At 39.6% G+C, this 17,462-nt stretch overlaps 2 protein-coding genes across 2 annotated transcripts in view; one reads left to right on the forward strand and one right to left on the reverse strand.

The window, feature by feature from the left end:
* The window catches only part of pamr1b (peptidase domain containing associated with muscle regeneration 1b), a 56,929-nt gene extending 43,909 nt beyond the window's left edge, over nt 1-13,020 (reverse strand). Inside the window, exon 1 of the mRNA XM_041997610.1 lies at nt 12,988-13,020. The gene's annotated coding sequence lies outside the window, so the exon portion shown is untranslated. The remainder of the gene's footprint in view (nt 1-12,987) is intronic.
* fjx1 (four-jointed box kinase 1) lies at nt 137-4,821 on the forward strand. The gene has a single exon (XM_041997611.1). It carries the CDS (start codon nt 496-498, stop codon nt 1,777-1,779), a length of 1,284 nt encoding a protein of 427 aa, XP_041853545.1. The 5' UTR covers nt 137-495; the 3' UTR covers nt 1,780-4,821.
* Nucleotides 13,021-17,462: the final 4,442 nt, after the last annotated feature.

Below are 17,462 nucleotides of genomic sequence, written 5' to 3' on the forward strand. Positions count from 1 at the left end.
TGTTCCACTCCTCTCTGAACCCTCCTTCCCACGATCCGCCCACCACCTCGGGACTGAAGTCACGTGTCCCACCGCCTAGTGTCTCTCGGCGAGTCTACATCACCACAAATCACACTCAGTCAGAGAGAGAGAGAGAGAGAGAGAGAGAGAGAAGGGGGAAGATGAGAGTCCGAGAAGCGTATACGAACAGAAAGCCTCCACCACGCCAGTAGGTTACAACGGAGAACGTCTAATAGATTATATCCACTGTGATCGTCCGGAATGTTTTTTTCTGTTTCCAGGTGCATTTAAGAGAGACAGGAGATGAGATTCACGCAGAATCGTAGATTCTCTCCTTACTGTGATCTCAGACAGTCCGTCTGTGTGCCGCTGTGCGTCAGGGGTGTGCGGGACACGGGGCGCACAGCCCAACTGTGGACTGAGGATACCCGTTTCTTTCTCCATTATTAAATTCTGCTGGAGTTCTGCTGGCTGAATGAAAAGGTGATTTACACAATGAGGGTTCTTACAGCAAACTTGTTCGCCGTACTCCTAATGTGCGCCCTCGCAAGTGTTTTCTACGTCTGGAGCGCACTGGAGGACCGTTTGGAGCGGCACAAACGGAGGTTCTCGGTACCGGGTGGAGGGTCTTTTTACCAAGGTTTCCCAGAGGACCTCTCGGCTAAAACTTTCCGAGCACTGCTTGCTGTTCCAGCGCCACAAAGACCGCACTCGGGGGGCAGACCTGAATCTCGCAACCTCACCAATCAACCTGTCTCTATAGGAAGTCGATATTACCATGTGAATGGGGATAACAAGAGGTCAACGCAGCGGGTGGATCCGGTCAAGTCAGGCTCCCCTCTGGACAACGGGATATTTTGGAGTGATTGGCTGGAGGATATCGTCCCTGTAGTATTCACGGACGAATACTCTCGTGCTTGGTGGAAGAAGACGAGGGCATCCCGTGTTGTCAAACTGGAGCCTGGTTGCGGCAGAATATCCAACCAGCTCGCCACATTTGCAGATGGGACAAAAGCGTGCGTACGTTATGGAATAAACGCGGACCAGGTGCAAGGAGAAACTTTGACGTATTACCTTGCCAATTTGCTGGGCATCACAAATCTGCCTCCTCTTATACTGTCCCAGCTTAACGGTGACAGTGAACAATGGGCGGCTGTGAGGACGCGGATAGATAGTTTACAGTGGAGCGATCGAGCCGTGGTTTCTCTCACAGAGTGGATCTCAAACCTAACGGGGGTTGTCACACCTGCGCCGCTCAGGCAGGAGAGTAGCGGGCTGCATCCTTTGCTGGAGGGGCTCAGGAACAAGACGACAGCCGAGCTGCTGGAGCTAATGCAGTGGACCGACCTGATCATGTTCGACTACCTGACCGCAAACTTCGACAGACTCGTGAGCAATTTGTTCAGTCTGCAGTGGGACTCACATGTAATGGAAAGGGACACCAATAACCTCCTTAGAACACCTCGCGGTGACCTCGTATTCATTGACAACGAAGCCGGGCTCGTGCACGGCTTTCGGGTGCTAAATATGTGGGAGAAATATCACAATTCAGTCCTGGGCTCTGTGTGCGTGTTCAGAAAAAGGACCACGCAGCGCGTGGCGGAGCTGCACAGGCGCAGAGACTCCAGGCAAAGGCTGCTGGAGCTCTACAGAGACAGCGAGCCTTTGTCCCAGGAATTAGGATTTCTCTCAGATGAGCACGCGAGGGTTCTCCAGGACAGGATAGACAGATTATACAGACACATTTTGCATTGCAAAAAAAAGTACAGCCAGCTGTGAACATTCTGCACGCACCGGTGATGGATTTTGTTGTTTGCATAACACAGTGAGCTTTGCAAACGAAATTTGTGCACCTGTGCAAAACTGCTGTGCATCACACAAAACTGTCTTTAATATCCAGGTGAACTACCTCTTGTGAATAGAATGTGTTGCCTACTTATGAATAAGTAAATTTGACATATTTTTAAGCTTTCCACTAAGATTTTCACTCTATGCCTCACTGTGAGGAGAATTGTGGCTAGTTTTTTTTTTTTAACTTTACTCCACTGATGCTCACCCAAATAAAAAGTAATGTGAAGAGTAGGCTGATTTGTGACAAGGGTACAAAATGTAACCTTTAATGTGTTTGGATTTTTGCCTTGTATTCAGTAATCCCATGCACTATTAAGCCTTAACCTAAGTTGACCTTTCTTGAGCTTCTATATTTCTGTTCTATATTTCCGCGCTTTTTCTAGACAGTAATTTGCACACATTGTAATAAATAGCACCGTGTACACATGTAAATGTGTTGAGATTGCATACTCAGCCTTAAAGTCATAGGTCTGTCATATCTATTATGCATTTATAAGTTGTATATTGTCTGACAAACAGTTTTGATGGAAAACTAATTTAATGTACACTGTAACATTCCAAAAACTTGTCCTTTTTGATAAATACACTATAATTTAACTCAGCTGTTGTTTAGACTGTGTTTTTTAAGTGTCCAAAGTTAACTGCCTTATCAGAGGGCATTAAATCATGAGTGTTTGCCTTTGTTATGTGAATTCTTGGGGCAGGGGGTGGTTCAGGCCCCCATAGCCTCTGTATTTGACCATACAGTCATCGCATTGTGCTGTAGGAATATCATGTGCAGGCACACTGTTCCCTAAAAGCCTCACTGTTAGTTACAGACATGCTACAGCATGAATCTTTCTCCCTTTTAAATTCAAAATGAACTGAAGGAGACAACTGATTTTTTTTACATGGTTTGAGAAGCATTACTGTCCACACTGCAGTGTATTTGTATATTTTAAATGGTTATCATATTGTTATGCTGGGTGGCTTTTGTCTCAATCTGTTGAGCGAAGATGTAAAAAACACCCCCAGTGGATGCAGGTAATGATAAGAGGCCAATGCCTCAGTTAGTGGGCTTTGCTGTTAAAGGAGAGCCTTTACCCTTTTCCACTGACTGAATTTCCAACTCTAAGAAGATTCCAAGAAAAGCAAAAAATACAAGTAAAATGCTCATAGGTTTCTGTAATTCAAGTGCGTGTTTCATCACCACACCAAACTTTAACCTGACTCTTATGGGTACATCCTTTCTTTATTCGTTCCACTGTATGCTCAGTTCTATGTCTGGTTCCTAAAATTACAAGCCCATCAGAGGGGAACGATCAAACTTTTGAAGGCCAAATTCTTTCCAGCCTTCTGCTATCCTACTCCTCATATGGTTTCTTTTACTCCTTTATACATGAAGCCAGAAGACAAACCATTAACTATTCCTGCAGCTCCATTGGATGAGTGCATCTTCTCCAAATAGCATCTCGATTTTTGTCCTTGTGATATGTTACCTGGCTTACAGCACGCATGTCAGTAATTTGTGCTTTTCCAACAGTGGTGTAAGTAGGTGTAACTGGAGTTTTTCTGTTTGTTTGTTTTGTTTTGTTTTTCTTTTTGTTTTTCCAGCCTTAGCGGTCAAAAGGGACTTTGGGATAAATATGCTCACTGACTGCTGTATAGACAGAAGCAGGTCATGTTAATGATTTGGGTGTAGAGTTGGATTATATGGGAACATTTGGGTCTCAGTAAGGTTGCAAAGGTTGCACTTGCAGCTGGGCATGGCTCTAAGCATGTCTGTTTATGCACTGCAGAGAGATTTACAGCAAGCTACAGATACTAGGGATTAAAAACAATGTCAAAATGAGGTCTGTATTCTTAAACCAGGCTCACAACCTTTCTTCTTTCCCATCCTGTGCAATTTCCACAACATGTATTTCATCTGCATTTTACCCTTCCTGCTGTGCCTCTGTCTTTGTGGTTAACATCCCTGTCAGCTTCCTTTTATTACTTAAATAGAGAATACAAGTTTCATTTTCCTAATTAGCTTCTTTTTTTTGTGAATTCCTCTGCACCAGAAAGTCTTTTAACTGGGGACCATGCCAGCAGTAATCACACTAATGGGGAGGAAATCAAAGAGGTGGTTCAATCACTCTCTAACTGGTCACATATGTTCTCCCCTCACTCTTCCTGTGTTTTTCAGCCCCCCTCCTTCCCACCCAATAGCAAGAAAACTCTAATGCACACAGCTATATAAAGTGGGTTGCAACTTCATGTAGCACCAGTGGCAGTGGGCTGTAATGCAGAGTACAACAAATTAGTTATGGCGCTCCTTTAAATGTCAGTGTTCTGCTGTTCCTGCCAGATATGCTTATTTTCAGAAAAGACTGAGGATCAGATAGTTCGACAGCTAGGGGCTCAAGGCAGGCCCGAGCACAGACCCCAGGTATCCGTAATCTTCCTCTTCTTTGTTCACATTGCAAACATTCCAGAGGAGCTGAGGGAGGATCATCTCCATGGACACGCCAACACACACAGACACTGCCAGGCAGGCAAGTAAAAGAGCCCCAGCTGTGTACATAAACCATTGTAAACCCCCATCATTTTCTAAAACAGTAAAATAAGAAAAGTCAGGCTCCTCAGTCTGCCATGTTAAATAATGTTGTTCTAATTAATGTAACATTTTATGGGCTACAGTGAAGAAAATCTCTCAATGACAATCCACCAAAATAAATTAGACTAAATTAGTTTAAATTTGACTAGTTGTTAATTACTGGAAACATTTAGCTATAAACCCATAATTTCCCATCAACAGCACACTAATGAACCCTTTCTGTTTCATCTTGTTTGATGAAGCCTTCCATAAGGAAAAAGAATATCTGCCTATCGCGCTGTAAGTTGTAGAGCTGAACTATTTGTCATAATTTCTCATACCATAATCATTAATAACTGCTTTCAGTATATCCTGTTGCAAAGATCTGATGACTCAGCAGGACCTGGAAAACCTAGTCCATGCATTCATCTTTAGTCGGCTTGATTATTGTAACAGTGTCTTCACAGGTCTACCTAAAAAATCAATTAGACACCTGCAGCTGATCCAGAACTCTGCTGCTCGAGTCCTCACTAAGACCAAGAAAGTGGACCACATCAGTCCAGCTCTGAGGTCTTTACACTGGCTGCCTGTTCGCCAGAGAATAGATTTTAAAGTTCTGCTGCTGGTCTATAAAACTCTGAATGGTTTAGGACCAAAATACATCAGTGACCTCTTGACCCATTATGAACCTGCCAGAACCCTCAGGTCATCTGGTTCCAGTTTCTTATCAGTTCCCAGAGTCAGAACCAGACATGGAGAAGCTGCATTCAGCTTCTATGCTCCACATGTCTGGAACAAACTCCCAGAAAGCCTCAAATCAGCTGAAACACTCAGTTTATTTAGATCAAGGTTAAAGACCCACCTGTTCTCTGCTGCATTTCAATAGTTTTTATTTAGAAGTCAAAATCTACATCTGGTTCTTTTAAGCTGGAATCATGTTTTAATATTGTCTTTAACTTTATTTCTTGCATTTTATTTTAGCATATTCCTTCTGCTTTTATTTCATTAATTGCATTTCTTTTTATCTTTTTTTTTAATATCATTTTTTTTAATGCACTTGTCTGCATCCTGTTGTAATAATTTATGTAAAGCACTTTGAATTGTCTTGTACATGAAATGTGGCATACAAATAAATTTGCCTTTGCCTTTGCAACATACACAACTGCACGCTTTATTTAGTATGAGTGCATAACCTCACAAGTCAGCCCACTTTGTCCTGCAGATCCATGTTCGACTTGTTGTTCCACTTAGTTTGCAACCTGTTGATGACTGAATGTTGTAGGCACTATTTGAAATACTTTTCTAATTATTGGTTAAGCTGTTTTTCTCTGTTTCCTGTCTCAGTGCTAAGCTGAGCTGAAAGACTCCTGGCTATTACCTTGTATTCATTAAAGAGATAATTTAACTCATGTCAGTGGAGCCAGTAAACATTTTAATTGAAAGCCTATTGAAAAACAAATTTACTGCCTCATTTTCAGTGTTCTGGTGCTTTTTGCCAGACATCAGGTGGCAAAGTAACTAATACTATCTCTGTCCCAACGGGCCTGCCATGTGCAAGTGAACTAACATAACTAGCATTCTTTCATGGCTACACAGGCTAAAGAACTTCCTGCGCATGACTGAATGATTTCATTATGAAACATGGGGAGAGTCACTTAGTCACAGCTGAATGGATGCAGGCCATGGTGGGTAACCTGGGGGGCTGATTCAATGACTGGAGGGGCTTTAACGGGTTTAAAGGCTGGACATCCAGGCTTTGGTGTGCCTGCAGAGTTGGTACAAAGCCTGCCTTTGTCCAAACCGGATGTAAGTATAAACTTAATACCTCTTTACATTTCTTGTCAAGATAAAGTAGAAGTTACTTAATTTTGGAGGGAAAATTAGAGTTGAATATGTCCTTATTAAGCAAAATACAAAGATTTTCTATAGTTTGCACAAAAATCTGTCTAGCTTCATTTAAGTTGTGACTTTAGAAATTGGGATCTGTACTCTGAGTTTATTTATTACTAGCTGTGAATATAACATCTGAAAACATCACAGAAAACACTGATCTTTGTTAATCTGACTCTAAATTCAGAAGCCAGTTTTCCATTCAGCTGCTTCAACCTTTTGGAATATTTTAGATATCATAGCTAGGTAGAAACCAGTCAGTCTTTGTTCATTGTTTGGCAGCTCAGACTGGAAACAGCTGGTTCACTAGTTATAATTCAAGCCAGTCATCATTCAGAAAGGATGAGTATTCTGAAGTATTCTTTGAAGTAGGTAAAAACCATCTTAAGTAAGAATACAGACTTTCTCAAAACATTACAAGTTTTCTCAATCTTTTCAATTTAAATTCTTGCCTTGCATATACCTTCTGAACATGAAGCAGATATTTCCATTTTTTCCAGTGTCTATAGGGATAACCTTGGATTCCTTAGTATATAATTGGTTTATGCAAATAATACACAAGTTAATAATCAAGCATAAAGTGTTATCATGCTTGTAAAAGAACACATTAAAACATTATCCTTATTTCTGCCACATAACTTTATTAATTCTACTGAGTCAACTCTTTGATGTAGCCAGAAATGTAAAATAACAACCTAATTTATGATTCTATGAAGTAATGTGCAGTGCATGCACACAGAAAAGTGTCCTGCATATTATCCATTAAACTGTTTTAGAAACAAAGACCTGTTTAAACTAATTTTTGATTCTCTGTATTTTCCCTTAATATGATTTGCGCCATGCTAGTCATAGGATGCATGAAATAAATCCTGATTAATTTCACTACTTAATGCCATCCTGTTTGTCATGCTTCGTCCCCCAAGCTCTGCGTGTAAAATGTCAAAACCATAGCCTGCAGAAACTAACAACCTTTATGTGATTTTTTTTATGTTTAGGATTTGCATTTTATACTAAACAAAAAATAGATTCAATGCCTTTTGTAAGAATGAAAACTTTCATTCCTTTAAGTATACTTTCATCATGTAAAGCAGTAAGAATGTAGTGTGTGAAATGATTGCCGTTTATATACCAACAACACATTCGGATGGCTTATTTTGCTAATAAATTCAGGATATGGCTTATATGACACACACACACACACACACACACACACACACATATATATATATATATATATATATATATATATATATATATATTAAGTTTCTGTGTTATTAATTTAATTTATAACTTAGCTTCAACATAAGATCCTGTGACAACCTCAGTTGAAACCTCAGTTGAAATAGTCTGCTCTCTTTCCTCCTTGTGTTCAGTGAAATGTTGCAAATACTTCATTGACATACTTGATGGATATAGATTTTTTTTTTCTTTTGTTGTCTTGGTAATGCCTGTTGATGCCTGAGTACAGTCAGGGAACCTGATTCAAGTACATGCTGCTTTGCATTTGGATTCATTTCTATGTAAATGTGAATCAGTATGCTTATGGAAATTACTTTTTTAGTCTTGTGCTAGAAAGAATATCTGATCACATTCATGAGGAGATAATCTATCATTTTACTCCTGAATGCATCTTTCTCGTGGCCATCTGCACCTAGCTCAGAATGTGGTCGTAATTAAGATATTTCTATGCAAATGAAGGAGGTTGGGATGATGGGGTGGGTGATTAAGAAACAACTCCAGGACCAGGCAGAGAGATGACTGGTCCAAATGAGCTAGCTAGACGCATAGCTAAGACTAAGAAGATGTAGGTGTATGCTAATGCAGCACCACTCGGCAAACCCAGTGATATCCTCTAAGATTCTAAATTTGCCTGTATAAAACTTTCTCTTATTAATTAAAATATATTTTCATACTTGCCACGTATTTTTTATATTTTATTTTTCTGTGCTTTGAGTGTCAAGGGTTTTGTACTCCCCTTGCCAGGAGTGCAGTAAGAATCGATACACAGAAGGGCAAGAGGACGTGTGATACTTGATGACAAAATACCTACAACCTGCTGAAACAGCACATTCCTTCCTGCAAGCTGACCGCTTGCTCTCTGAATGTTAGTGTTGGCTGGAGGCTGTACCCTGTCAGAAACCTGTTACAATAGTCTCTCTGAATTATAGCACCCAATGGCTTGGCCAGAGCTCAGTAATTTGGTCATTTCTATGTTAATTGCTCTTTGTGAAGCTATAGTATGCCGTTAATACAGCACAAATACACAGGCTTTTATCATCCTGTAATGGTGTACCGTTACACTGAATTGATTAACGCTAACTGTGAGAAAATGTCCTGACAGTCAATCAGTTAAGCAGATATGTCGACAGACAGGAGTATAGACTGAAAGGAGGTTATTCAAGCATGTGGTGATAAAGACAGGTTGGCAGGCAGCCGTCCAGGTGCAGGCCTCTTTCTTCAAATGAAGGAAGAGCTCACTACAAACAAATGGAAGGGTTATAGCTGACTCTGCAGTACAATTGCCATTTGCACAAGATTGGACATGCCTTAGTGAAGGTGAGATGGAACTACTTACTATAGACTACAGAAGCACAGTTGGATACAAAAACAGACACAGCTGCATATCCATATATATATATAACCTAATAAAGTATATGTGATTTCATGGTTCTTCTACTTTGAGGTTTATAAACTCAGGCTTGGTTTGTTAGCAGTACTGCAAGGCAGGCAATCTCAGCTCTCATAAGACATTATTATCCCTTCTGTGTCCTTGACAGGAATGTTGCTTGATGACATTGCCATCTTGCAATTTTCTGAGAAAATCTGTTTATTTCAGCTAGCTCTTGTTCTAATGCTGGAAGTGCATAAAGAGTAAAGGTGTCTCTAGACCTGTTAGTTTCCTGTTAAAGAGGGGACATACATTTGTTATCTAGTCAAGAAGTTAAGTGTCTGACAAGGAGGATAAGAACATCTGGGTAGAACAGATTTGCTGCTGGTTGAGCCCTTGAGACACATTTCAATTAAGGACTCCTGACCAGAGCGGAGTTCATGTTTCAGTGAACAGTTTAGACAGTTTGGCTTTGTCTAGATTTACACATCAGTTTTAACGCAGCATAACTGAACCGTGGAAATTACATTATTGGACAGACTCACACACACATAGCATAATGGTTTAATTTCTATTTTTTGGTGAACATCGGTGCTTTCCAAACTTTTCTACAGCTAATCATTAAAAGCAGTGTGAGCTGCAGCTTCAGCTCTTTGTCTTGATGACTGAAATTTCAACTGCTCACATCCACTGTGGTTTCACTTAACTGAATTTGTGAAGCTAGTCACAATATTCGGAACAAAATGACAGAATGTTATGAAAGAAAATGTTGCCAAATTCTACATGAGCTTATAGTGTTTGGAGTCGAGGTGCAGCTTCTTATCTCACCCACGGTGGAGATGGTGGAGACTGTGGACTTATGTAAAATAAGGATCAGGTTTCTTGAGTTGATAACAACTATGCTGTAACCGTTATGTAATTAAACTCTCAAAAAGAGGACACTAGAGATTCTTGTAACACCGACTGTTCATATTTTGAGGAAGTAAATCAGTGATATTTGCAGCAGTTTCCATCCATGGTTAACATGTTTCAGACAAACACAATGAGCCTGGCAACTTAATATGAATTGTTATGATTATAAAGCCCACTGTTGGAAGAAACATGTGACTCTGTATAACACATTATTCACTGTCTAGTTTTGGGGCAAATGCAAAATAGTGTGTGTGTGTGTGTGTGTGTGTGTGTGTGTGTGTGTGTGTGTGTGTGTGTGTGTGTGTGTGTGTGTGTGTGTGTGTGTGTGTGCGCGCACCATGACTGTCTCCTTCAGTCTCAAGGGCAAAATGAAACCACGAGGAATACCAACTGGTCATGAAGAAATTTTCTGCTGTAACTCTTCACAAAAGTCACGTTTTTTCCAACAGTGTGCTTTATAGCGGCGGCATGGCTCAGTGGGTAGAGTGGTCATCCTTTAACCCAAGGGTTGCTGGTTTGATCCCGGCCCGTCAAGCTCATGTCAAGGTGTCCCTGAGCCAAACCCAGAACCTCTATTTGCTCCTGATGGGTTGTGGTTGAGCAACTTGCATGGTGTCATCAGTGTGTGAATGTGTGTGTGAATGGGTGAATGTGATATACAAAGCGCTTTGGATAAAAGTACTATATAAGCAAAGACCATATAATATTTACAAAAGTATTACTTGCATTTTTTCCATTCGCACATTACATCATCAACTCCTCCCAAAATTAAACATATCTGGAGTTCTGCGTTCTGGAGTGACATGAGATTAGTTTTCTACTCTTAAAGTTCAACAGTTAAGCTTTAGTATTCTATTGATATACTCCAGTATAATAATCCTTTATTTGTCCCACAGTGGGGAAACTTTCGGACAGTGAGGAAATTTCATGAAAGTCCAGTCCCAGCGCCAGGATGGAGTACTAGGGCGGGCAGTTGATCGCTGTGGGTGCGCCCCATTTATCAAATGAATTTTGACTTTATAGATCCAAGTTCCAGTTTAATAATTCAATATTTGACTCATGTCAAAGCAGGTATAGAATACAATAAAGGAAAAAAAAAAGGATTTTTGCCCCTTAAAATCAGATCCAGCAGATATCAGATGTAACAGGATAGATTCAACAGAAAATAGAACATTTAATTTATATATAACAAACTCAATCTAGTCATTTTAACCAATAGTCAGACTGCAGAATTAAATGACAGACTGTAAGAGGTCGAGATCTGTTAATCAACAAACCTAAACAGTTTGGACGTTCGGATCCATGGATCAAATTTTACACAAAACAACATAAAAGCTCAGCACAACTCAGATGTTTTCATCATGCTCAGGCCACTTAGCGAACTTCTACATCCCAGCCAAAGAGGAACCGTGGTGGAACACTCATAAAGTTAACCAGCACAAGTTTACATAATTTCATCTTAGAGAAAGGCAACTAGAGCTCAACCAAACCGATCCTGGTTCATTTTGTGCATTACATTACAGTAATGCACAAAAGTTGGCTTCCCTGGAGGAAGCCAACTTTGATCTCCCAGATGGGAGCCGGATGCTCTACCAACTGAGCTATCCAGCCACCATGTGCTACTTGATCTCTGTAAAACATCAGGAAAATCTGCAGCAGACAAAAACCGGACATACTAAACATGTAATTGCAACTTGTGACACTCAGTGAGGACGAGTCTGTCTGAGTTTTATCCAGCTGCAGATGATACTTTCAGAGGAAGAAGAGATGTGTGACACATGCACCTGTGGTTGCTATGGTTACAATCTTGCTAGGTCTTGTCACATTGCTGGAATCATCCAAACTGCTGGAAATGGCCGATTCTTGCTGTGTGACACCTGACACATGTCCCTTTCTTCACATTATCATTGGATTGCTTTTTTTTTGTTCATTGTCTAAAGGTATCAGTCTGCTACTACCTTATTGAAGTTAGTTAATGACATCGCTCCAAATATTGCGATAACCTAAAGAATGCATTATGTTCAATAACTTATCGCAAGATTTGATGATTACACACACACATAGATTAAATATACAAACACACACACAACTTACAAATATCTCGAGAGACAAGTTTTCTTAATACAAAAAGGCATATATGGGAACTGATTCTACTTTTGATAAATTAGTACCACTATAAAAATAACTGTTAAATAATTTTAAATATAAATGATATTGAAAAGTATATCAATTAAATTGAAAAGGCTGGATGGGATGGCCTACCTTGCCCACTGGGGCCCACCCGTACCGCCGGGGCTGGCAAAGATTGATGGAAAATGCATATTCAGCAGAAATTTAACCTTTTGTGATTGTTACTCTATATATTTTAGTTATGTACTTTATTTCCTATGTTGTGACAATGTCGTTGGGATGATCTGTTTTGGTTGAACGTTTACATTGGCATCATGAAATGTAAAGCTCAATGTAAATCTACACTGTACACCTCAGACTTCCAATATAACTCAGAGTCCTGTCATCTGAAAAAATACTCTGATGACTCAGCAGTTATGGGGTGTATCACTGATGGACAAGAAGCTGAGTAGAGAGGACTGGTCAGTCAGTTTGTGAAATGACTCATCACATCATCTTGAACACAAACAAAACAAAATAGATGGTTGTTGACTTCAGAAGGAACAAGAGGAAACAAAACAATGTCCACATCTTGGGAGAAGAGGTGGAGGCGATGGAGGTACCTTCAGCTGGACAACCGATTAGACTGGAAATGCTAGAGACATCTACATGAAGGGTCAGAGCAGACTCTGCTTTTTAAGGAAGCTGAGATTATTCAATGTCTGTAAAATGTTGCATATATTTTACAAGACGGTTGTGGCAAGAATAGGTCAGCAAGACTAGAAAGTGCTATTTAAATAAAGTCCATTTACAAGGAAAAAGTGGAGGAAGCACATACACAGCTACATACTTGCCTGTTATTAATCATTTTAGATTAGCCACAACACATTTGCATAATCTTCATAATTTCTAAATCATATTTTTAATTTGACACTATTTGCTTACACACCTTTCTTGTGCTGTTGCTTAGTGGCTGGAGTTGTTTAGCACAATTCACTTAACCTTTAACATCACACCACCTGCATTTTGATGAGCACATATTGACAATAATATTGATTACCTGCAGACTCCTCAGCATAACGATGTCCACATCTTGATTTCAATCCAAATGAAAAAAGGAGCAAACAGAAACTTGTTTGATGCAGTTTTTGTACTAGAAGTAAAATTGTGACAGTAAAAGAAAATTTTAAAAGGATTTTTTTAATTACAATTTTTTTTTTTTTTTCACGTTTTTCTCTGAGTGATCACAGGCAGCAGTATCCACACAAGAGCATAGCAAAGTAACAAGAGGACTGAAAATGTCTGCAAACTAGACAACATATTTATCCACCACATTTTTAAGGTCCAGATAAATTACTAAATATGAGCCTTTTCAGCAAATGTAATTAGAAATGAATGGGTAGTCAGGTTGGTAAACAAAAGTTTCTCAGCACATCTATGATAGTCTTTGATGTAAATCATCATCTTTCATCAGTCCCAGGGCAATAGAATGGGTGATTATATGGATCGACAGTTGTCAATAAAATCTTTCACATTATTTCCCCCTATGAACATTATTTATGCTTTATTTTAAATGTTTTTCTAAGGACAAGCATTGGACAGTTAAGGTATCTCTAAATATTATAATTGCGTTGCATTGGAAAATGTGCACACTCTCACAAAGGTACCGCTTCCGTGTCACACTGGTAACCTGACTCATTTCAAATGATAAGACAGAGGCATCCGGCCTCCCACGCCAGCAGCAACACCAATTATACTCTGACACAGCTGCAGGGTGGGGCTTTGTGTCTAGCACTTCTTGACATCCTCAAATTACCCTAACCAAAGGGGAGACAATACGAGGTGTAGCGGTTCACTTCCTTCCACACTGAGAAGCAATCCAAGCTGCAAACCTTTGCGTTTCAACCTTATACTCTGCATAACATGCATCCTTTGGCAACACAACTGAAATGTTCAGCAAGAGGTGTCAAGTCGGAGGTTACGTGTAATTTAGACCGCCTTAACATTTTGTTGATCAGTGAGGCTAAAAATAAAGACTTTGACATTGAGATGTGGCTGCTGTCCTTGTCTCAGTTATATACATTCATTTTTTTATTATTAATTCCCCTCCCCTGCTCCTCAATCTACTTCTTCACAGCTATTTGGCCTGTGCAAATATTGTAATTTTGAGATCCTGAGGGCATTGATTAACTGCATGGTGGGGGCTAATCATCTGGGCTACTTACAAAGACATCTTCTGAACAATCAATGCAGCTACGACGGAAACTGAGTCTTTGTTGGGTTCTACACCCGTAAGTCGTATAGCACTGTCTACCACATGGGGATATCTATTTTCTCTCATTTTGACTGTTCGTTTTTCCCAGAGTCATTCGATTTTTGAACCACCTCATTAATTCTATACCATTGATCTTTTCTTAGATAAAAAAAAGAGGAGGGGTTGTTGGGCATCAGGGGGTTGAAATATATCCCTGAGATCGACTGCTGCATATGAGTCAATCTTAAAGGCAAAAATGATCACGTCCCATCAGGAAATTGAAAAGTACAGAGACAAGCTATTAGATGTGCTAAGACAGAAAGACCGGCTTCTGCAGGAAGGGCAAGGGAAGTGCAACAGAGTGATTTATTCAGATGTGTTTAGACTTTTATGTCCATCTTGTTTTTACTGCTGGTGTGAAGGTAACTGCCAACAATATGGCTATTTCATCAACACATAGTCATTCCAGACTCTACACACAGAAGGGAACATGCAGTGAAATGTTAAAAGATGATCCGACTTGTTTATCAACAGAATATGAATTGGCAACTATTTTTATCTTTAATGAATTCAACAATCAATAATCAGTCTTTTATCAAGGTCATAATTGGATTGAAGGGAGTTTGCATGCAATCACAAGATGGCATTACAGGCATCAAATCGAAGGCGTCAGTCAGTCCTTTCTCCTAATAGCATTTTCTAATGTTATCTGTACTGTAAAAAAAGGACTATGTGTTTTTCTTATTTAATTGTTCTCTATGGGGATGATGAGTGGCATGTGGCTTTCTCAATACTTTTTTGGGCTGGCAAATTAATAATCAATAGTCCTTTTCAAGGCTTAACAGAGTTATTGTTTTAAAATAAGTATATTCAATGAATGAATACTCTGCTAGCTTACTTAGATCTTACCAAAAGATCAACTGTTTAACATTAAAGACCGCAGAGGGAAAAGCTTAAAGATCTTTTTGTCTGACTGAAGTCAAGTACCCGTTGTTTAAAAATTAAATATAAGAGGCAATCTGTCACAACTGGTTAAAGAGTTTCAAAGGGAAATACATACATATATATATATATATATATATATATATTCAAATTGGGCAGGGCTTCAGATGGTCAGTTGTTTTTCTGTTTTATACTCTGAAAAAATTATAAACAAATATTTTTTGTTCACTTATATTGCATATGTACACAATATACAGCAGAAAGATGAAATAAAACTCAAGACAACACACCTGGTAAACAGATTCAGACTAAGTGCACAGTGACACAAATAAAGGACACGCCAATGAGTGACTCTAAGCATGCAAGTGCGAGGAATGTGAACTTGCTGCACAAGATCAACAATCAAACCAGGTCCCGTGACCCCTGCCATGTTTGCTTTTATAACCTTCTGCCTTTCAAAAAGAATAAAAACCTTCCTCTCTCTGTCATCCCTTTTTTTCTGCAGCGTATCCACCTAGTCAAAACAGTGGGTATATGTGGGTATATGCATCCCGTCAGCAGGCTTGTATTCAGTGCTTATTCCATTATTCAAAGGCATATTATCCACACATAAGATAGTTGTCCACCAGAAATAATCCATCAGCCTTGTTGGCTGTCAACATGTTGCCCTTCATAGGTATGAGCATGCCAGAACTCCCCCTCCCGCTGTCTCCCATCCCCTTCACCCCTCCCAGGTGTTCCCATAATTCACTTGGTTTCAAATTCCTGAACTTCAGAGGCACATCGGCAGATGAGAGCCGAGATTTATGGCTTGCTGACGGACAGTGGAGGGGTTGCAGAGTGGGGATGGGAGGGTGATAGAGTCCACTTCAAAGAGCAGGAAGCTTTTGTTGTTCTCTCCTGCGTATATGTGGTGTCATCATAACCACCGCTCTGTCTTTCCCTTTGTACATCTAACAGCTGGAGTACTCAATCACTGGTATACACACAGTTATACAATCACTTAACTTACCTTTTCATTAGATTGGAAATATCATTTACAGCCAAATATAGGTGGTGGTCTGCGCTTTCAAAAAATGCCTCCAACTCTTTAACACTGGCAGTCACATAAACATAATTTAGCCTTTTATCTTTTGTAATATCAAAGGTGACCCTACAAAGATTGCTTTTATATTGCACTTTCATAAAATATTCCTCTGCTCACAAGCCACTACGCTCCACCCAATTAGAATTTGTGTGTGTGACTTTCATATAACTTAACAGGTCACAAACTGATGTGTGAGTGTGTTTGTATTTGTGTGTGAGTGGCCCTGCCGTTCTCATCCAGCTAGCATTACATTGCATGAACCCGTGGCGTGTGAACTTGATGGATGTGTGGTGTAGAGCTGATTCTCTGAGCGGATGTGTAATGATCCCTGCTTTGCTCCTGTAACATTTGGGCTGATTGATGACAAACAAAGGCCATTTAACATGCAGGGGTGCTGTCTCTTAACAATGTAACATAGCTTCATCAATAAGATTACACATTTAGCCTGAGTAAAGACACCCTCCTTTTGTCCACAGCTTGCTGCTTTTTAAATGAAGGCTGTGCTGTTATCAAGCTTTCCTTCCACCCACATCAGAGGAACCAGCCAAGATGAGAATGAAGTCATGTGAAGATTCATGTATTATATATCATAGTTATACTCCAGTTCTTTAAATCCACTGTTTGTTAGAATACAACATGATTTTGCAGTTTTCAAATTTCAAATGATCTTTTATTTCTTTCCTTTTTGTAAACTCACACAAATTTTCCCAGAGTTTCCCAACACTACCCATTGCAAGCTGAAAAGCTGATGTAATTCGTGGCTGTTAATCCCAGTAACCGTGGTGATTCAAAAGACTCGGTTCTCCCACTGGTTGCTCTTGTTTCTCATGGTCTGACCTGCCAACTGAAAGCAGGAAAGCACTGAAAGCAGTTAAATCTGCATCTTATACTAATATTTCTACACATATTTAACTCAAAATCAGAAAAGAAAAGTTGGGATACTGTGGAGAATTAAAACAAGTCATTTTTATGCCTACTTCAACTTCTATTTAATTACAGACAGTATTCATCCAAGATATTTCATGTTTTGTCTTTTCCAACTTCATTTCATTAATATTCATCAATGTTTGCAAGTATTGTGAAACTTTTTTGGCTGGATATGAGGCAAAAATGTAATAATCAAAGGTGATGTCAAAACAATAACTGTTAAAACAATCCTGCAAAAGCAGGATCTGTAAGAGAATCTTGAAAGCGCAACGATGCTTGCACAATGACAATAAAGATCTTGAATCTTGAATCAGAGGATGTCCAG

This window comes from Melanotaenia boesemani, chromosome 10 (genome assembly GCF_017639745.1).
Source record: "Melanotaenia boesemani isolate fMelBoe1 chromosome 10, fMelBoe1.pri, whole genome shotgun sequence".
Lineage (NCBI taxonomy): Eukaryota > Metazoa > Chordata > Actinopteri > Atheriniformes > Melanotaeniidae > Melanotaenia > Melanotaenia boesemani.